This window comes from Pipra filicauda, unplaced genomic scaffold (assembly GCF_003945595.2).
Source record: "Pipra filicauda isolate LSUMZ 115617 unplaced genomic scaffold, ASM394559v2 scaffold177_size2800117_pilon, whole genome shotgun sequence".
Lineage (NCBI taxonomy): Eukaryota > Metazoa > Chordata > Aves > Passeriformes > Pipridae > Pipra > Pipra filicauda.
Window position 1 is genome coordinate 607363 of NW_024104284.1, and position 22052 is coordinate 629414.

At 38.7% G+C, this 22052-nt stretch overlaps 1 protein-coding gene across 7 annotated transcripts in view; it reads left to right on the forward strand.

Moving 5' to 3' along the window:
• SULF1 (sulfatase 1) overlaps positions 1-22052 on the forward strand; it is a 121878-nt gene that overhangs the window by 43844 nt on the left and 55982 nt on the right. For 4 of the 7 annotated variants that reach the window (XM_027725410.2, XM_027725412.2, XM_027725414.2 and 1 more), the window contains 3 exons: positions 13967-14026; positions 14347-14580; positions 20046-20285. In XM_027725410.2, the coding sequence (XP_027581211.2) occupies positions 14409-14580; positions 20046-20285 (412 nt within the window). In that variant the 5' untranslated portion in view covers positions 13967-14026; positions 14347-14408. Of the gene's footprint in view, positions 1-12574; positions 12751-13401; positions 13486-13966; positions 14027-14346; positions 14581-20045; positions 20286-22052 lie in introns of those variants that run through there. The other 3 variants (XM_039379846.1, XM_039379847.1, XM_027725413.2) reach the window with 2 other exon arrangements.

Here is a 22052-nt window from a genome sequence, read left to right on the forward strand (position 1 = left end):
TCAGATTTTTTCATTTCACACTGCAAAGAAAAGAGAAGCCTTCCAGTGCTTTTTGTTTTTTTTCTTTCCCCAGCATGTAATGGTATTGAAATTTATTTTCAGATTGAAAAGTTAAGGTATTCCATCTGAGCATCACATCTGGGAGTAAGCAGAAAGCTTAGTCTGGACTCTGAGTAGTCAGACTGATCCTTCTTTGTTTTAGTTTCAATGCTGTTTTATTGATACCAGTGATAATCAATTAGCTAATTCTTTGCAGGGTGAATCAAGGAACTTATATGAAAGACATTATGTAAGAAAACATGAAAAAATACTGGAAGTGTTATATTCCCTATATCATTTACAAACAGAGAATGACAGATTAAAAATTTGTCCAAAAGTCCTATTCAACAGGATATTTCCATAACAGATGGCATACAGAATGGTTTTTCAAGCCTTAGGCAGGTATTAGATGCTAACTTGTGACATTCATCACACTGTCTAGGAGATCCATCTGATTCACAGTAGTCAATCAGCTGCCTTCGTTTTAAGCAACTTCACACTAAAAAGAAAATATATTAGCAATAGCTCTTTGCTGTTTGGTTACATTTATTTGCTTCCTAAAATTGCTTTCCCACTGTGTCCTCACCTGTAAAATAAAACCTGTGTCATTTGACTGTTAACAGTGAATATATATTTTGCGTAGATGCTGAACTAAATCTTAAACCATGGAAGATAGGATAATTTATAATAAATAGACCCCTCTTTATCACACTGGTAAAGGTGATGATTTGTGACATTCTACTGCTCACAATTTTTGCTTGTTGTTGTTTATGCCCTTTCCCACACAATAGCTGATTCTGTGGTTTTATCCATAACAGTTTCCTGGTGAAGTGTACTTGCCCATTACAACTTTTAGGGCAACTTTCCTGCGCTTATATATAATGGCTTTGATTCTTATTCACTGTATGAATATATTTATTCAGTCATTTACAACTGATGCTGTTATGATGGCTGCCTGCATGTCACGGCCATCAGGCACCTATGGCTGCCAGCTCCTGCCCCCTCCAGGGCCTTCACCACCCTACCTATGGCCCAAGACTCCATTTCAGCCCCCTGGGTTGCCCCCAGCCCTGCCAAGTATTTTCCAACCTGGCCTGGGCCTGTCCTCATCCCCAGGGAGATGCCCAGTGTGTGGAGCTAGGGCTGTCCCTGCGCCCTGCTGCTGACTAGGGAGTAGGATGGGACAGGCTGCCACATCCTGCCCGGCTGCTCCAGAGGACCCACACTGTGTCCTGAAAACATGCTTATAGGTGTTACTGGAAACCCAGGAGGATTTCATTTGCAGATACATAAAAATTACATTAGCAGGTGTAGGAAACAGATGCCAATGCTCAGACAGTTTGCTGTATCTCTTTCCCAGCTCTATTCCATGAAAAAAAGAATATGTAACTCAATATTGTAATAAAGGTCTAGTTTTGGTAAAAAAAATCATGCAAAGAAATGTGCAAGAGTTTTATAAATCATTGCAATGTTAAGATAAATGCCTCTGACAGGGGTCAACAGAGCTTTTTAAATGTAGGAGTTAATGGAAACATAAACCGGTGCCATACGATGCTTTAGCACAGTGCATTTTTCATTCCAGATGCATTCTCCCTCTTCATGCCCAGAAATGTTTGGTATATTTTTTACCAGATTTAAACATGACTATAATCTAAACATATTCTCTTAGTTAGGAAAAAGGTAAGCTTCTAGCAGCTTTCAATAAAATGGAAAAACAAGAAGGTGGGGTAGCACGAGCGGGTGACTGAGTGGTGGGTTATGCTCTGTGGGTGCCATGATCCACGTCCTGAAGGTCAAGGGAGGGGTTTTAGGGTGTGTTATCTGCTTTAAACCACCCTGCTTTTAAAGGACATGCTAAGGAGAGCCAAGAATTTTATAAAAGAACATTATAAATTTGAATAAAATAACAGAGATATAAAGATGTTGTATTTTCAGGGCATCCTCCTTTCTGTGGTGTGGAAGTCTTTTGAACTGCCTCTCTGTTTAACACCATCACCACAGTAAGTGGTTTTCCCAAACAGTGTTAATGCTTTTCTTTAGGAGCAAATTACGGTTTCCAGATACACATCAGAACACTAAACACAAATAACAGAGTATTTGCAGTCTGGAAGTTTTTCTGTATTAACGTACATTGTTTAATTCTTCTGCCACAAGGAAAATGTTTGGGCAGAAGACAATGGCAGTTATGCTACAACCTCCTTGTAGGCTTCTTCTGAAACTTCTGTCCAAGAGGCATTGTTTACTCTTCACTGTAAGCCATGGAAAGCACCTTTAATTTTGGAGGGAAGTTATTAGGAATCTGTGTTAGTCTAAGAAACATGTGACCCTCAGTCTTGGATTATCTATTTGTAAGAGCTTATGGTAAGCTGCATACATGAGTAACCCTTACTACTGGGAGGATTCTGTGGGAAAAATGCAAGTTAATAACCTCATTTCTAGTGTAGAAAAACTCAGGGAAACACATTAATCATTGTGAAGTTAAGAGATCATATTGATATGTCAAGAGTAATAACTTCTTTGATAATTTTTAGGATACTGAGAAATAAAAAAGGATTAGTAAAATTGAATACGTGCAGGGCTGGTTATGATTTGCCACCTTTTCCAGGAGACTCTTCCTATAAAACTGTTTTATTGTGGTTATAAACTTTCCATCAAAATTTCTTAAATTAAATATAGAAATAAACACATTTTGCAAATGCAATGCCACTGTAAATAAAGGCTTTGGAAAATTATCATGATTCACCATGTGCAGTCCTGTGTTTAGAGTTCTGCAGTCTTCTAAGAAACAAATAAGCAGCCTGAATGATATTTTCAGGAACAATTGGAACTTGTTGACAGTGTTAAAAATTTGAAATTCCGTATTTAAAGCAGTAACTGTTTCACATAGTGAGACAGAGGATGTAGCATTAAATCTGCCTTCATTTAGACTTTAAAATCAGTCATATGGGACAGAAGTGGCCCCTCTGGAAAACTATTCATTTAACTCGATAAATTACTCATTTTTGCATGTTTATTTTAAAGGACAACATACACAGGAATGTATTCATGGCAGATGAATTAGCTCCTATATTATGAGCATGCAGTGTGGTTAGTGTGAAACATTTACACCACCCAGCTCATCAGAAACTAGCAAGATCATTTGTTTCATTCCGACTATGCTCTTTACCTTTACATGGGACCTGGGACAGAGGGTATTTCAAATCTCTCATTTCTCAAATATAAAGTTGCGCTTTTTTTTCCCAGTCCCAACTGCTTCAACTTTTTTATTAATGAGACAAACAAAAAAGATTTCTAAATCAGTTTTCATTTCTGTTGAAGCAGTGATGACTGAAATAATTTGAAGACTTCTCAGTTCAAAGGACTTTGGATAAGGACTGAAATCTTGGCTAATTCCTTCAACTGAGGAACAAAATTTAGTCTTTAACGTTTAATAATTTTAAATGGGGGGACAAATATTAGGGATTTCTTTTAAACTGTGTAGAGCGATGAAGCAAGTAGAATGAGAAGTCAATAGAAAAGATCTCAGACTTACGGGCAATGACAGACACAGATATTCTCCATGACGCTACTATATAACAAATTCTAGGACTAACTGAAATAGTACCACGACATACGTCCAGCTCTAGGTCACTAATATGGGAAAGATATCAATAAACTGGGATGTGTTCAGTAAATGGCCATCAAGATGGTTGGCGTTGGAGTTCTTGTCCTGTGTGAGGAAGCTATGGGAGCAGAGTTGTTCAGCCTGGAGCAAAGAGAGCTTTGGGGGACCTAACAGTAGCCCTACAGTGCCTAGAGAGAAGTCACTGAGAAGATGGAGCCTCATTCTTGACAGTCATGCATGGCAGGAAGACAAGACAAGAGACACTGGGCATAACTTGAAATACAAGATGTTCAGACTGGATATAGGAAAGAACAAATTTCACCCTCAGAACAGACAAGCAGCGGAACAGGGCCCCAGAGCGTTTGGGCAGTGTCCATCTTTGTGGTTTTCAAACCTGACTCGGTAAAACCCTGAGCAGCCTGGTCTGACCTCGCAGCTGAGCCTACTAAAGACAGAGAATTGGATTCTCTATATGTTGGTCCAAGCATTCCTGAATTGGGTCATTGACACAGTTTATGAGACACCTTTCATATAAGAACAGCTCATTTACATTTAGGGAAAGAAACCCCAACCATCCAGTAAAGCAAGCATTGATGGTTTCCCCACAATAATCACTGTAAACTGGGATGCCTCCCAAATTCCTTCCTACACAAAATGAAGAAAAAACACTACAGTCCTGTCTTTTGGCTTGCTATCTCATCTCAAATTTCTGGGAGTGATTTCCTATACATCCTGATCCTTGCCATTTCTGATCCATGCTGTATTATTCAGAAGCTTTTACCTAATGGTTACCAATTTCCATTCTTGTCTTCCCTTCTTTGTACATAATGGACAATCAGGTGCTGCAACATCACTGCTAGAGAAAATAATTCAGTATGTGCTGTGTCAAGCATCTTAGTATAATCTCGGTTTATGAGCAGGCTTACAGTTAACTATAAAGATATATATATATGTGTGTATATATAATTGATAAAGATGGTGTAAAATCATGTCTTTTCATTGCTAAATAGGAACTTTGCCTAATAAGAAGTGCTTTGGAAATAAAAAAATGTTTGCCTCAATGTATTCAGCTTCATCTTCTATGCTTCAAAACTACTCTCTCATCTACAGAAGCCAGCACTGTGAAATTGAAATACCTGTATGCGCACTTGAAAGATGAAGAAAGTGTTTCCACAGGCATATTCACTTGGAAAATGAAGGTGCATTTATATGTACTACCCTTTCGAAATGTTTTCCAAGATAAAGGTATTCTCAGAATAGTTTCAGGAAGTCATTCTTGAGTCTTTTAGATCTCAGACTGAGGATTATTTTCAAACAGCTCTCTGAGAACTGATTTTCAAAATTCAGGCTGGTATTTCTCAGACAGCAAAGCAGTATATGATATATTCTGTCCCTGAACAGGCATATGTGACTCTAATTTCGGGCTTTTTTGATAGGAGTACTAATTTTCAGGTGAAATTCAGTATTCAGATGCTTCATACATTTTGGCCTTTCCTCCTGTGCCGCTGATGCTTTACTTTTTTCTAAAATAATACTAAAGATCTTAAAACATTCTTGTCCCAGAAATGTTTTCAAAAGCCTGCAGGCAGTTGTTTTAAGGAGCCGAGCAGTCCTCTTGAATCCAACAGACGCATTTAGTTTGCACAGTAAAACATATATATCAGGGTCTAAATAAGTCTTGGACACCTGATTTGGCAGTAAAATCCATCAGCTGTACTCCTTGCTCATATTTGCTGTCATCCCTGTACAAAACTGTTTTCACCTGACAGGGCATGGCCACATGGCGATGACTTTCTGAGTTTCCCTGAGGTGGGTCAGTCACAGGTCACTCTGGGAATCCCCCACAAGCGTACACAGATGTGTGCTTGAGTGGAGACTGTGGGACAGAGAGCTGATGAGAGGTGAGGAGAGTGGAAGGATTACTGTGATAGCAGACACAAGCCTCCGTGTTCCTGGGCTGGAGCTCTACCTTGTGCCCCACCAGGGAACATAGCTAGGGGAACACCGGGGTCTTCCTGATTACAAAGACTGATGGCAGGGTGGTGTTCTTCACAACAGTGTCTCAAGAAAATGCAACTTCCTTGCTGTCTAGTCTTTATGGAAAAGGATATAAAGCGTCTGTTTTTTGTAACAGATTGTTTTGTTTGGTCTGACTGACTGTTTACTATTATTAGTAGGCTGCTTTCTCTATAGTACAGGTTTGTCAGGGAGGAGCTTATTTGAAAACACATTTCTTGGTCTGTCAAGGAGCTTTTACATGTCTATCAGCAAAGGTACTGTACCAGGACTGGAAAAACTGCTTGCCAAAAGGAAGTAGCCTACTAAGAGAGATTGTGCTTTACAAACAGTACTCAGGACTTGATCCATTGAGTCTACCTTAGTAGTCCTATTAAATTGAGTTTGAACTTATTGAAAGTAAAACTCATTTGAATATAATGGGATTATTAAAAAAAAAAATTAGGCTTGGTGTTCAGATCTGAAAGTGAAAGAAAAAGTCAACAGACACCACGAGCAGCCTGTAGTGGACCTACGTTCACATAAGCACATTCACTGTGCATGTAAACACACAAAGTACTGATACTATAAATAATTTCACTTTCTGCACTGTAGTATGATAGAGTAAGTTTTCTAAAAGCACTTAGAGGAACCACCTGACTCACCTGGTAATTCAGGGAATGGCACATACAGTGTTTCTGAGTAGTCAGTCCTTTGTCATTACAGCTAAAAGTACATTTGAGTTCTCCTAGAAGAACAGATGATGCTATCAGTTAACATACATACACTTACGTAGATTCATACTTCCTCACCCTTCAGTCCTTACATAGACTCCTGTGGTCCCCATGAGGACCCTGTTGCTTCCCCTGTGTGCTCAGCAAGGAGATCGGCCAGAGCAGCCATGCACTGAGCTCAGTTTCCACTCAAAACCACCCACCTGCATGATGGCACAACCTACCATAACCTCTCCCTTTGATAACAGAGGTGTGTACATTACCATGAGGAAATGGGCATGTTCTTTGTCTTTTCAAATAAATATGTAGATCCATAGATACTCTGTCCTAAAGATGCTGTATTCATAATCAAATTAATCATGTCCATTTATTTAGGAAAACAAACCATTTACAAGATCAAAAATCAAAAATCCCTCTTGTTTCAGACATTTGAGGGGAAGTAAACATATCTAGAAAGGAAGCTTTTTAAATTAAAAAGAAGATGTGGAAAACTACACTCTTCCAGTTTCTAAAGCCAGTGGACTTAAACGGGAATTTAAAGAAATGTGCAAACTGTGTTGCTGTTGTTAACTTCTGCGACAATGATCTTCCAATGCAAGACTACTTACTGAATCACTGAATTACCAGTGTGTTATTGTATAGTATATTTTCATAATGCCCCACACTGCTGAAGAGAGCAGGAGTATAGCAAAGATATGTGGGTTTAAAATGGAATTTTAAAATTACCTGAGATTCCTTCATACACAGAGTTTACTCTTTATATTTGAAAAATACTTGGAGTCTTTTAGTAATTATATTACCTCGTAGCTGGAAAGCCACTTCCTTTAAAGATAAAAAAATCTGATATCAGAAGCCTCCTTGGAGCCTAGCACACGTCTAATTATCTCTCTCAGTCTTAATTATTTAGCAAGTGCTAATAAACTGCATGTATCGTGACACTCATGTTTAATAAGCATATAAATTTAATTGATTTTTTTTCTCTCTCTTTGAAGACTAACAGACATGGAATTCAATCACAAGGCAATGGCATTATAACCTCCAATATAACATCAGGTTTTAATAAGCCTCCTGTTTGCTGCACACATGTGCTTAAGACTGCCTGGAAACCAAATCAGTAGAAAAAAAGGGATTACTTTAGATTACTTTGAAATGTGCATTGTTTGAAATGGCCTCTGGTGACCAGCTTTCATGAATGGCTGATTTTACTTGTGGGGCACGTCATCTGGCTCAATTATACCAGGCTCTTTTGTATGACAAGTGCACTTCTTGGCTGTGTTGAAATATGAAATTCTAAAATAAAGTAAATCAGATGGTGAGAAATAAATTTAAGTAACTGTATATTATTAGAAGTTTGTAACTTAGCAGCAGGCATTCTTCGTACTGAAAAATATGTGGGAATTTTCTTTTAAAACTTTCACAGATTTGAAGTTAATATAAAAACATTAATTTTAATGTTCTTTAATGCTCTGTTCAGCTATATTAACAACATTAAAATAAAAGACATATTTTTCTTTTCTCAAAGGTAGATCATTTCTTCTACAGTTATGTATTTTTAAAATGTTATTGGAGTTTGTTGTTTCACCGTAACAGATGAAATGTTGGAAACTTCTACCTACTAAGAATATCCCTTAACCTGTACGAAGTTATAAAAGTGGGTTAGCAAGTGTGCATTATACTTTCAAGTCACTGCAAGCTTTTTCCTTTCCTGTCTGTAACTGTTTGCAAAATTACAATGTAAAAACGTAATATAAGGTTATGATTCTCCCTACCTGCAATTACTTTAAATTATAGTTACTTTAAATTAATCTAGCTTGAGGCACTGAGGATACATCATTAGAATACACAGATTACATTTGAAAGGGGAGCAGATAGCTGATTGATTAGTAAAGTGTGCTGGAAATCCAATAGATAAGGATTAGATTAGACCCAGATAGGAACTACATTCTTTGTGTTCACTGTAAATCCTATACTTTACAACCTAGATTAGGGGATTAACCTTTAAAAAGAAATGGTAGGTCCGGCTTTTTCCTGGCTTCTACAGTACTGCAAATGTGTTTCCCATGGCTGCAGGCTCAATATTCCCACAGGAAACTGACCTGCAGATTTACACGGTAGTGCCTGGTAGTCTGAGATTGCAGTGTTTGCCTTTTAAATTCAAGATAGAAGAGTAAGATGTGAGAAGAGCATTAACATTACTAAACTCAAAACAGTCATCTGTCAACAGCTTTTTCCACTGAAGTGCTTCACTGTATTAGTGAAAGTGAGAGTTGTTATTGTTGATGTAGGGTGTTACAACCCACTGGTGGTCATGGCAATGTGATTTAGGGGACAGATTTAAGTCCTCTGAACTGCTGGGTTGCTGTGGTGCAGATCAACATCTCACGTCCCTGACCTTTTATTACATAGTTTCAATCTGTCTGCACAATCTTCATGCAATTACTAATCTCATGAAGTTACTAATTTTGTTGGGTCTCTAACTACACACCTGTTATGATTCATAGGACATACTGTGTGAGACTTTTAAAGGTCCATCCACCCTTTGACATAAACATCAAAGATTCACAGAAGCTGTATTTTTGTGGCTGAGAAAACCCCTTTTACTCCCTTTTGCCTTAGAGTTTCTGTGCATGCAAAATGTTCTTGACTACAGCATCATTGCCAGGTGGACACATTTCAACATAAAGGAAAGAACTGAAAATGGTAGCTGTAAACAGTCTGGAATTTGTAGGGTCACAGTGGATGAAACCACCTCCAGTTAGCATGATGCCAGTGACAGTGATTTCTGGCACTACAGGCAGACTGGCAGGTTTTTGAAATTATGCTGACCACGTGCCCACCAATGTGACCAACCTCCAAGGTCATATTGGAGATTATAAAACACTGAAAATAGCAGAATCCCAACTCTGAATTAAGAGAATTCTTCTAGTTGTCCTTTGCCCTTCTATTTTTCTTATGCAGAGTCTGATTTTAAGGAAACAGAGAACAGTGGGGTCATATTCCTGTTAAAAGTGCTCATTAAAACTAAAATTGTCAAGTCAGCAGGTCATAAGTAAAATAAATAGGAAGATGTTCTTCTGCTTGCAGTGAGAAAGGGAAGGTCATTTTCTTGTGGCGGTTGATATCTGAGGTTTTGTTTCTTTGAGAGGTTTTATCCATTTATTTATCAGAGAAGCCTGTAAGAAGAAATTATCTGAGATTATCTTTTGCATAAACGAAATGAGGCAACTTAACACTTGCAATGGCAAGGCCTTCTGCTTCTTTTCCATGTGCTTGATATATTTTTGTGCACTAGCACTTATCAGAGAATCTAAAAAAGTCCTAAATTGCAAAACATCTGTTTTGGATTATACCTTAATTATATACAACTATATCAATTTTTGGAGGTAGGGAAATCTAACTACAGAGATAAAATCTGTAGGATACTGGATAGTAATGAGGAACACAACATAACACAAATTGCTGCCACATTAGGAGTCTCTTGATTTAGGATCCCTGTGATACCTTATACTCTCAGTTCACTGGGCACATTTATTGCTAATATCTGGGAAACAGAAACCAGAATTCTCATTCTTATGTTTGCTAATTATACAAAACTGGTGATAGTGACTGATACCCCTGAAGACTGTGCTGCCTTGGCAGGGCTAATTTGGACTAGATGACCTCCAGAGGTCCTTTCCAACCCTAATGATTCAATAAGTCCATGAGTCTGTGATTCTTAAACTCCACAATCACAGTCCACATTATTATTATTATTATTATTATTATTATTATTATTATTATTATTGTTGTTGTTGTTATTATTATTATTATTATTATTACCTCTGTTTCCTTTACTGACCATAGTTGATCCATTTTTGTTTCTAATGAAAGGCCACTAGAGCAGTGGGCCTTAACCTATGACTTTGGATAATGTGATGTCCTCAATGTTCATGCTCGACAGAAAACACCAACACCATGGTACAGAGAAGATAAAGTTGTTTGCCCTTTGTTACCCCTTCATTGTGAATTACTGATGTGGGGCATTGCACAGCACATAGTACGGGGGATGGACATATGTCCAGTATACTCACTCATTATCCCAAAGTTTGATTTCAGATTTACAAACAAGAAATCTGTTTATGTAAGCCAGATTCCCTGTGCAAGATTTTGTGGAAGCCACATTTGTAGAATATTAAATATAATAAGTCCATATATCTTTAAAGCCTGTAATGGAGTATTCTTGTGGATGCTCAGTGCCCTATTTCATAAAAAAAGTGTATGATTATGGACAGATTTTTATTGGCCAAACACAAAATGGTATTTTAAGTGAACAGAGTAAAAATGTGGACATGAAAACAAAGTGGAAAATGCTCTTTTTTGAATGCTGTCTGTCTTTGGTGTCTTCCAAATTAAGCACTTTCTGTCAATGCTCTGAAAAATCTTGAACAGTTCTAGATCAAAATGAGTATAAAATCTACAGTTTCAAAAGGCATTGTTCTACCTGTTGCTTTTCTTCTTAGTTACTGCACAATACTCTCTTAACAGACCTAGAAATAAAGTCCTTGTAATTTTTATGCCACATTACACAAGTGGCATTGCAGCCTTTCTTTGCAGTGCCCTGCCAATGTGATTCAAGTTTTGTGAGTAATTAATTCTCCATGCCAACAAGTCCTTGAACTGTCTGTTATAATACTAGCAGCATAGAAACAACTAAAGAATGGAGTTTCCTGATTTTATCCCTTGAAAGGTGATTGCAAACTATGAATTTTTGCTCGGGGGGGGGGGGGGGGGGGGGGAGAAAGAATGACAGAAAGAAAAAAAAATTATATCCAGATGATGAAAAGTAGTTTCTTTGGATTTCTCTGGTTTCCTTTATTTGCTGACTACATTTCAGTTGTCACAGGTATCTTATATAGGAAAAATATACTTTAAATTTCACCAATAGCACTTGTTCATTTGGCTAGAGTAAAGCATTTTATAGTACCATCTTGATTTCTGAACACTGTGCAAAAAAAGTTTGTTTGCCTCCCCATGTAAAATTGAAAAGGTCCTTTTTAGAATTTCTCCTATTTTTGTCTGTTTCTCAAGACAAATTGCAGTGTCTGCAGGGGCTCTTATAGGCTACCAGCCATGTATCCACCGCAAACATTGCAGCCTTGTCTTCCCTACCAAGCTATCAAGCCTGTATTTGGACAGTTTTCTTTACTTCATTTCCTTCTAGGACTGAGAAACACACTGTACAAGAAAAAGTTGTCAAAGATTACTTCTTAATAAAGATTTGCCATATGCAAAACTGAAATATGAGCAACAAAATGTGGCATTACTGTGCTCTTGTGCAAGAACCATTCACTGAAACTTGAATAATTAATTTTATATGTGTAGATCCATCCTGATAGTTTCCTTTATCCATCGATAAGAAAAAATTACAGTTGGAAAAGAAACCATCCCACTGTTTTTTCTAGAAAAAACTTTCCAAAGGTGGCTCTAACTTTCTACAGGAAAAGGATTTTTTTTTTAACTAAATAATATAGACCAGAGAGGGTGAAAATGAAGAATACTTGTTGTATGTCCATTCGGATTAGTGTAAATTTTGTTAGCACTAAGGTGTAATTGTCAGAAACTTGCACTTTCATATGGTGGGGGATTATTCAAATGTGTTGGTGCCAACGTTTGCTCAGCACAGTCAGGATGACTGCACTTTCTGGGTCAGCATTATCTGTAAAACTTTGCTGTACCGTACAACTGAGGTAAGAAACTAAACACTAAGTCTCGCTTCACATAGGCTTTTGTGCTTTGTGATATGAGTCAAAGTTTCGCTATTTAAAGATCAGACATTTAGAGACCTTGTATTTCTGCTTTTGCACCAAGAGCATGTGGTATCTGGTGTCTGTCAGAAGAAGGTTGACTTCTCCAGTAACCCTGATCTTCAGGGCTTTTGTCAGTTTTCATGTGACTTAAGAACAAATACATGGAAACTGAACTATTTTTAAAAGTCTGTCCAGACAAATTACAGACTTCCAGTTACTTATCTGAATGTTGTGTAATCACTGAAATAGCATTTAAGGTTTAATGGTGATCCCCTGTATTGACTTTGCAGTGCTGCAATCTTAGTGTAAGGCTGGAGTGTTTGTTGGTGCAGAGACAATGAAAGACAAGATTTCTCTGCCACTGATGCTTGGATTTTCCTTTTAAAGACATTCACACTCTTCTGGTGTAATTACAGCCTGCCAGAGTGAGGAGCATGAAACTGTTTAGCTTGTGAAGCTTAAAATAAAAGGTGTATGTGGAAACAAGAACACGATCCTTTTTCTAGCCGTCCAGCACCAAGTCCCATCCCCTCCCTCTCCCGTGGCTTCTTCCCCTGAAATTTAGAGCATCTTCCTATTAACGCATTTTTAGGTGAGTGGTGGGGCCCTTTTTGTCTTCTGTCTTGCTCTCATTAAATTATTTCTGCTTATTAATCTGTTTGCAGTTCATGTTGCATGTCTGAATATGAAGTCTCAGGTGTGGGTGCACAGATCTCCTCGTGATTTATGCTCCATTATGCTAATTATATAAGGCGCACCCCAGTTCCCATGCAGTCTTCCCCTTGGGCAGAATTCTGGATTGTTCTTGGGCTTGGGTGGTTTTTTGAGTTTTTTTTAATTGACCGATATCACCATGCTTTATCCATAGTCCCACAATAAAAACAGGAGAAACGTATGTGGCAGGTCAATACCCTGGAGGGAACAGGCATGACTCCATGGTTTCCTTCCCTCCCCCTTCCTTTTTGCCCCCAGATATTCCCTCCCTTCCCTTGTGTTACAGAACCGCTTTGCAGAGCTTCAGTCAGTAATGCCAAAAATGTTAAAGTATAAGTGGCTGCCCCTTCCTCCCCAGACCAATCAGTCATTTTCAGTCACAGGTTTAAATCTGCTGCAGCAAAGCCAAGCCTCTGTTCTTGCAGCAGGTCTTACAAAAGCAAGGCTGTTTGACTGACAGGCACGCAGTGAGGGCTCTAATAACATAGTGAGCCAAGTCAGGAAGTGGAGTATCGAGGACGAGACTGTGGCAGAGGTACTGTGCATTATGGATGAGGCAGTCAGGTCTGTCGTTGATTGACTGAGGGATGGTTACGCTCCTTCACAATGCTGGGTAAGATCATATGGACTGTCACTTAATATGAGCTTTCTTGTCAGTGGGAAGATGACTTTTCATGTAGTGATCCAATGCAGATTGCAAATGAGAGCCATGCTCTCCCCTCTGCTTTTTAAGGGTTTAGTCACTCATGCAGGTGAGTTAAAATAGCTTTATTGCTTGCCAGGTGTCATGCTCTGGAATTAACTCTTGTTCTCAGAATCTCACTATAAATCTGACTATAAATGTTGGAAAAGCACCTGTGTCTGATGACGTGAGATGTATGTCCTTTATCTCTAGCAGCCAAGGTACCACCTAACCACTGCATAGGTATGGTATTAAATTAAGTAGGAGAGCTAGGGGGAATGCAATTTTTTTTTCTGCTCTTTTCTTTCAGTACAGAAAAAGAAGGTGTAACAAACAGTTCTGCAGACTTTGAAGCACAGCCACAGTACTGAGGTCTCTGACTGACAAGCCTTCTGCTTTCTCCTTTTCACAGGGCTCCTCCTACAGATGTTCTGAACACGTCTGCGTCCCGGCAATTTTTTACTGCACCCAGGTACTGAATATATGGAACAAGCTACATAAAAAGAAGCGTGGGGTGTAGGAGAAGGAGCACTGTGAGGAGTATACCAGAAGTCATGCCTACAAAATGCAGGCAATAGCATGACTTCAAGCAAAAATTTTTTGAAAAAGCATAGTTGCAGAATGACTGAGTTTATTCCTAGAAAATGACAGAATAAACCTCTTATTCAACAATATAGCTTATAATCATGTTAAATGGTATGTGTGAGACTTGACTTCCCTAAGTGTCATCCTTTCACTGTATGACTGGAAGTTTATTTATTGCTTGAACGGAATTTCTTTTTGTTCCTACAGGCTTGAAAACTAGAGCTCAGACACTTCTGGATCAGTCTTTTCATTGAAATACTGGAACTACTATGAAGTCTTCTTGGTTTGCACTCATCTTGGCAGTGCTCAGTACTGAATTGTTAACAAGTCAGTGTTCCACCATCAAGTCCCCAAGATTCAGAGGACGTGTGCAGCAGGAGCGAAAAAATATCAGACCAAATATCATCCTTGTACTCACAGATGATCAAGATGTGGAGCTAGGTGAGAAATAATTGTTATTTGCTACTACATTTTGTCATGTGTCTTGCAGTAATTTCTGCCAAGCAAAAAGTATTTTAAATTCAGAGAGGGTGCTGGTCCTGAAACAATATTAGAGCGTGGGACAAGTTTGGAAAATGAGTTAGCAAATATTATTTAATGGCATTCATCACATTTAGTTATAGACTTTAGGAAGTACATGCTTATCAAAATCCACCAAGGAAGGCTTTAATCACCACCACAAAAGGATTTAATAATGCATGCAAGGACATACAGGTAAAAAACTTGCATCAAAAGCCCTTTCTCACTTTATGACTTTCTGTAGCATTTAAAAATTTGAGCCTAATGAGGTCAACCTTTCCCTCAGTGCTATATATATGTATCTCTATCTCCATATATTTGTCACAGGCATGTGTGTCATCTGACATGTTTATGCACACAGACAAACAGGTCTGGTTTCAGGACATAATATTTCTGTGCATTATATTAAGTATTATACATTATTGACTATTTAAAATCCATCTTTAAGACTATGCTCTATGTATAAAATATGATAGTTTTACTTCCACAAGTATACTAAATATCTGAGCACAACCTGGACATACTAGCCAGAATTGATTTTCACATATTCTTCTTAAGATGGAAAAAGTTAAAACAACTTGGATGATGTTCCAGGAGGCCCTTGAATGTTTTCCATTAAGTAAGTTAGAAAGATATTAATGGTAGTTATGCATATAGCTGATTTTTTGGTTCACTGCTCGAAATAAAAATTCAAGGAGAGAAAGAGGATCATTTTAGGTTACCCCCAAGCAAATATTTTGGGTTTGGGGGTGAGATGTGAGATCAAGAAGGTGAAAAAATGGCTAATTAATTTGAAATTAAATCCTGCCTTCTTAGATTTTTTTTTAATGAAAGTCATATTTTTAACAGAAGCATAGTGAATTTCTAAACAAAATGACGTATGACTTTGGAAAATAAAAATGCTTCATTCCAGGAAACTTAGAAGAGTTCATTTGTTCTAGAATCACACACTTTCAAGCAGAAAGTTGTAGAAAAAAATTGGTCTGGATCTAAAAGTGATTCTTTAGTTGCTAGCATTTTTGTATTTTCCATGATGCAATAATAATTTCACAGCCCTTCAGGGTTCTGAGAACATAATTAATAAACTATATTTTGTGACTGAGTGTTGGTGCTTTTATGCAGCAGAACTTCAAAACCGGGCCTTTAGATCTGAGCGCATCTTATCTTTTTTTATTTCCCACTCTTTCAAACGTCTGCTCTGTTTAGCCATGCTGCATAATGAATAGCTGTTCCCTGCTCTGTTTTTAGCCTAAAATACAGCTATTACAATAGGAATGCACTTTTTCTTGATAGAGTCATTCTGAAAAATTTTGTTAAAAGGGTCAAGTCATTTCTTCCTTTTTTGTGGTCTGAAAGAGCCTGCTTTCTCCAGGGCACTGAGCAAGGTAGCTCAGCAGACACACGTCTCTGAACAGTGTTACCGTCTTGCTGTCTTCAGTCTTGCAAGAAGGTTTGCAAGTGGTGAAGGAAAAGGAAGGATGTGGCAAGTCACTTTGTTCGTACTGGGAGCTCCTCTCTTTGAAAGCTGCTCTGAACGTTCACAGGGCATGCTGGCTCCCATCAGCAGGCAGCTGAGCCATAGCCTGGGTGTGTATGCATTCTCATTGCATTGAATAAAGACACAGGTTTCCCCTTTTCATAGATCATTTCACAGGAAACAGGATTCAGCCCCAAGACTTACTGTACCGCATTATTCACACTTCTGATAATAAATCATTCCACATATTCGAAAAATAAAGGCAAACTGTTTTCCATGTGTGAATTTTTCCCCTGCTCCTCATTGATTCCTAAGAAAAATCTTAAATTTCCCAAAGGTCATTGGGAAGTAACACTTCCTGCCACAAACAGAATAAAACTTGGGTATTGGTATCCAAAAATCACAAGACTGAAAGTGTCTCAGTATGGATCATTTGCTACTATATTCCCAGCATGAACATTTCTAAAAGCTGGTCTGAACTAATGCCTTAACATAAAAGCATATAAGGTACGTTATAGACTTAAATCAGGAAGGATTGTCTCCAGAGCGTGTATAAACATTGAACCAAAGTACTCATCTGCCTGAGAGCAAATGATATACAGAGGAGTTAGCCAAAGTAAAATTTGCAAGAGACAAGGAATGTGCATTTAGTTAGTGCTCAAAACATAGGAATATACACATCTTCCTATTGATCTGCACCATCCCCTTGAGTTTTGTATTCTGAGTGCAAAGAAGTTCAGCAGAGTTACTGCCTCATTCCATCTATCAGATAAAACCCACAAATTGCTCGACAACTCCAGTCGCTTCCTATCTATGCTAGGAGAAATGTGTCACAGAGGAAGGATATTGTAGATCTGGTAGATGGCAGCTTAAATGGTGTGAAGCCGCCTGGCCCACAGCTCTTGAAGAAACTCAGGAGATACTTGGGCTCTAATGCTGGGAAATTAGTTCTTAAATTGTGCCACCGTGCACTTTATTCCCACAAGATCCTGAGGGTAGAGAAATAACTGTCCAATACTGAGGCAAATCGGCATCTTGCTCAAGGCAAAGCATCAGCTCCCAGAACCCAGAACTGCTTCCCTGATGGAGACAACATGCTGAGGTTTTCAGGGCAATGGCCCCACCTCCTACTGGGTTCAGGTCTGTATTCTGTTCAGTCCAACATTTTGCTCACTCTTTAGTCTCTTCCCCAGTCTTCCAGATTCTCTTTTCATTTGCACACATCAGTACCTCAAAACATGACCCCCCCAATTGCTCTTATAATCCTCACTGTAAATAATATCTTGCATGTCAGAAAGAAGTCAAAACTAATGAATGTGTTGGTAATTCCAGTGTTTCTAACCCTTGCTAACAGCCTAATGCACCATTCAGTGAAATCCATATAAACCATCCACTAAGTAGAGCTGGGTGAAGAGATCACAGCATCATCGAGATACATCAGGCATAATTTGCCTGGTTTGCTTTCCATCTTCACTAGAACTAAAGCACTAAAACACATAAGCTGAAAAAATGGGGATATGTGCTGAGATCTGAGAAAGTCTATTACCTTCCTGGAGCCTTGCATACAATCCATATAAAGACAAGGTGGCTCCTAGCTATCCCTTTGTAGAGATGCCCACCTGTGATGAAAATCCCTAGCAACTTTAAGACTTGATACGAAACCTTGGTTACCAAACATATTTCCTGATAGATGAGGATAGACTGAGAAATGACACTGAATTTCTTGCCTGACAAAACTTGCTAACTTCTGTGTCCAAAGTGGTCATTCCCAGTTATCTGGTTCCCCTCAGGTGCTCCCCAGTCGGTCATGGAGAGCGCAAGTGTCTTGCTGACAGTGCCTGAGTACATATGCCCTGAAGACTGTGGGCCAGATGGTAAAGAGCACAAGCTGTGAGGAGAGCTACAGACAGCAAAGGATTATAACTCATATCAGCAAGTTTTATCTCCTACTGGTGTTTTGTTTTCCAAATGAGGAAGTCTCACCTGCTTTGAAGTGCCTATTCCAGAATTTCCAGAGGGGCTAAATCTATTATCAGTGTCAGTAAGTGCACACCTGGAGGGAAAACTTAGTCATAAACAGCAGGTTTGCAAGAGCAGAGGACTGACAAGCTGGAAGAATAAGGAAGTACTCTAACAGCTACTCATTTATAATACATAGAAGCAGAAAAGTGCAGATCAGCTCTGCTGCAGTTACCATGCATTAAGGTGCCTGAATAGTGCGCTTTATATATGAGCACCTCGAAGCACTTTACAGCTGACTTCTCGGTAATAAACTGTGACTTTTCAAAAATGGAAGAGTTACGGCCAAAAGAAAACAAAACAAAACAAAAACAAAAAGAAAAAGTCAACCTGGGGTCCGAGATAAAGAGATGTAGAACAAGGACAATCTCAGCAACTCAGTGAAATGCTCCCACTCAAGTCAATGGAGACCTTTTGTGCTCAGGGACCTCAGGGACTGTGCTCAGTTACTCTCCTACTTCTCTATCTCCCTAAGTACATGGGATTCAGGAAAGCACAAATGCAGATGTTCCACATTTGAAAAATAAGGGCTGTGAAAGAGGAAGAATCTAAAATTATGGTGACTTATATGCATGGTATTAAATGTATCCTTAAGGACACACGATGAAATACTGAAGAACCTACTGCCTCTTCCCTTTTTTAAACAAATATTTTTTATGCAAAAGTTTTCATATTCAGCACCAATTCCTTAGCCCAAAACCAAAACAGAGCATGCTTAACTTGATAATCTGTAATATTTTACTGCTTACACCTGAAGTTGAGTTTCCTTGGGAGTTTTATGGTTTTGCAGCCATCTATTGCTTTAAAATATTTTTAATTTGATTTTCAAGCAACACAAATAAAATCATCAAGAAAAACACTTGTTCTATCACTGGAATCAATGGATTTAAATGTAAAACAACTACTGTCAACTGTGCAAAATTTTAAAATCAAAGATAAAGAAAGTAGAATTCCAGAAACCATTTTTTACCACCAAAATTGTGCAAGTATTACAATTCACAAACCTGTTTCCTGGGCACATACTGACATATCCACAGTTGACCCTCACCCTTCAATCTCTGCTCTGTTGAATAACAGAAAGAACAAACTTTGACAGCTGTTAGCAAATACTGACAGATCCTATCTGGGGTTGTTCAGCCTTTCTGCAATCAGAAATCTGCAAGCCCTGCCTTTCTCACCTTGCTGTTCACAAACATGTTTTGAAGGATGCAAAAAAGTCTTTGTTCTTTAAACATTATCAATGCAGTTTCCTGACAAAGGTGCTGCATTTTGCCAATAATTTTGCATACATACTTATCCCCAAAAACTGGTTTTGAGCAGAGTGCTTTAGTATCAGAGCCAGTATCAGATCTTGTATCCACAGAAACTTTCCTTTAGAAAAATTGCCACTTAATTCTCTCTTTCTCCTTCCTCCATCTTTCACTCCCTCCTTTACCCCATTCCTATCTCTCTCTCTCTTCAGTCATCTGATAAAACTGAAAGAACATTAACATATCCTTTGGTAATATCAGCATTTTTCATATTTTACTGGTACATCGACTAATAATTCATTCTGTGTAACATACTGTTTTCCTACAGCTGCACTTGAAGAAGTATTGACCTGTAAATTTGATACAGCTTTAACACTCTATTTCTAGATTAATCGATATTTTAACTTTGTTTCGGAGCCTGACAAAAAAGAAATCAGTTTTTCCTGAATCCTGTAAAATATTTTTGATGATATAATAAAAGTCTGATCTTTTCTTCTAAAATTACCCAAGCTACAGAGTAGAGCACACAGATGTTCAAAGGCAAGCTAATCACTGATACTGTACTTTTAATAGCATTACAACAGCCAATATATTCAAACAATTTTTTACAGCACAGTGATGATCAGAACCTCTTTTTGCAGGGTCCTTGCAAGTGATGAATAAAACCAGAAGGATTATGGAGAATGGAGGAGCCTCTTTTATCAATGCATTTGTAACAACCCCGATGTGCTGCCCATCACGTTCCTCAATGCTGACTGGGAAGTATGTGCACAACCACAACATATACACCAACAACGAAAACTGCTCTTCTCCCTCATGGCAGGCTACTCATGAGCCACGTACCTTTGCTGTGTATCTCAATAACACTGGGTATAGAACAGGTAAGAGACGAATCCACAGCAGTTCTTCATTTAAAGTGAAGTTGACATATCCAGCAGTCAGTCTCGAATCACTGCCTAAAATGAAACTGTCTGGGTTTTGGCTGAGATAGAGTTAATTTTCTTCCTAGTAGCTGGTATAGTGTTGTGGTGTGGATTTAGCACAAGAGTAATCCTGATCACCGAATCTTGATTCAGTGTGGTCACTGAAGTTTTTAGTTGTTGCTAAGTAGTGTTTATACTAACTCTAGAACTTTTCAGCTTTTCATGCCCTGACAGCAAGAAGGCTGGAGGAGCACAAGAATTTGGGAGGGAACATGGCTGGGATAGCTGATCTGAACCAGCCAGAGGGATATTCCATACCCTATGGCATCATGCTCAGTACATAAACTGTGGGAAAAGCTGGCTGGGGGCTGCTGCATGGAAACTGGCTGTATATCAATAAATGAGTGGTGAACAACTCTATTGTGCATGACTTGGGGGTTTGGGAGTTTTTTGAGGAGCTATTTCTCTCTTTTTGTTGTCTCTCTTTTCATTATTATTATTATTATTATATTTTATTTCAATTGTTAAACTGTTCTTATCTCAGTCCATGGATTTTACCTACTTTCCTATTCTCCCCATCCAACTGAGATGGGAGGTGGGGAGTGAGTGAGCAACTGAATGGTACTTAGTTCCTGCCTGGGGTTAAACCACAGCAGAAGCAACTATTGTCCCAAATTGCTTATGCAGAGCAGAGGTTGAATGTTATGGAGAGGAAGGGTAGTACTGCCTGACGGTCCACATCTGCAGTAACAGCCATGTAAAGAAATTCAGTTGCAGTGAAGCAGCATATTTCACATTTGGATGTCCCAGGTGGAAAATAAGCTGTTGGGCAGTTACACTTACTGTGAAAGAGGTGCATTTTAGTGGCATTGTGGGTCTGAACTGGCAGTTCCAGCCGTGATTATGGTCAGTATTATGGCCTGCTTGTGGACAGCTGCTAACAGTTATGGAAGAAGATGTCAGGGCCAGGCTGGGAACTGGTGCCAAAGACCTCACAGGAGTGGAGTGCTTGTCATGGGAGCGAAACAAGGTGAATGGTATAATTTAAACTTTGCCACGGGGCAATATTTCATTTGCATTTTCTGAAAAGGAATAGAAACATGCCTTTAAGAAGGATTGTTCTACTATGCACCAATAAGATTTGATAGTTTTCTTGTAAATTCCTGGTGGTTTTCTGTAGTCAGGAGATCCCTTTCCTGTCTACAAAGAACTCTTCTTATTCCTCTCATCTGTGCTTTGGCTTGATGTAAAACCCAATTCATTTCTGCATCACCTATCCCCTAAGATTCAATCTGTAGACATGTTAGGCTCCAGCCTGACTTCCCCTTCACAAGGTACCGGAGTTGTGCGAGGTCATCAGAGTGCAATTTGTCCAGAAGTATCGTTCAGCTACAAAGACTCCCCTTTACAGGACCAGCGAGGCACAGATTTTGGTGCCAACTGACTTCCTTACAATGTAACTGGCAGCAAAGAGATTTGTTTCTATCAGCAGCGTAGGCACAAGAATGGATTGCTTTCAAAACATATAGCTGGCAAATGTCTCCATGCTGTCTGCTGGTCCTAAATCTCTTAATGCTGCTGTATCCAGTGCTTCAAACTTATCTGCCTGTTTGCCATCTTTCCTTCACCACACAGACAGTTCACTCTTTTTTCTTCGGTATCTCTGCATCTGTAGTTCTGGAGACCTTCTGCTTCCTGTGTAAAAAGCAAAACCAGACAAATCTT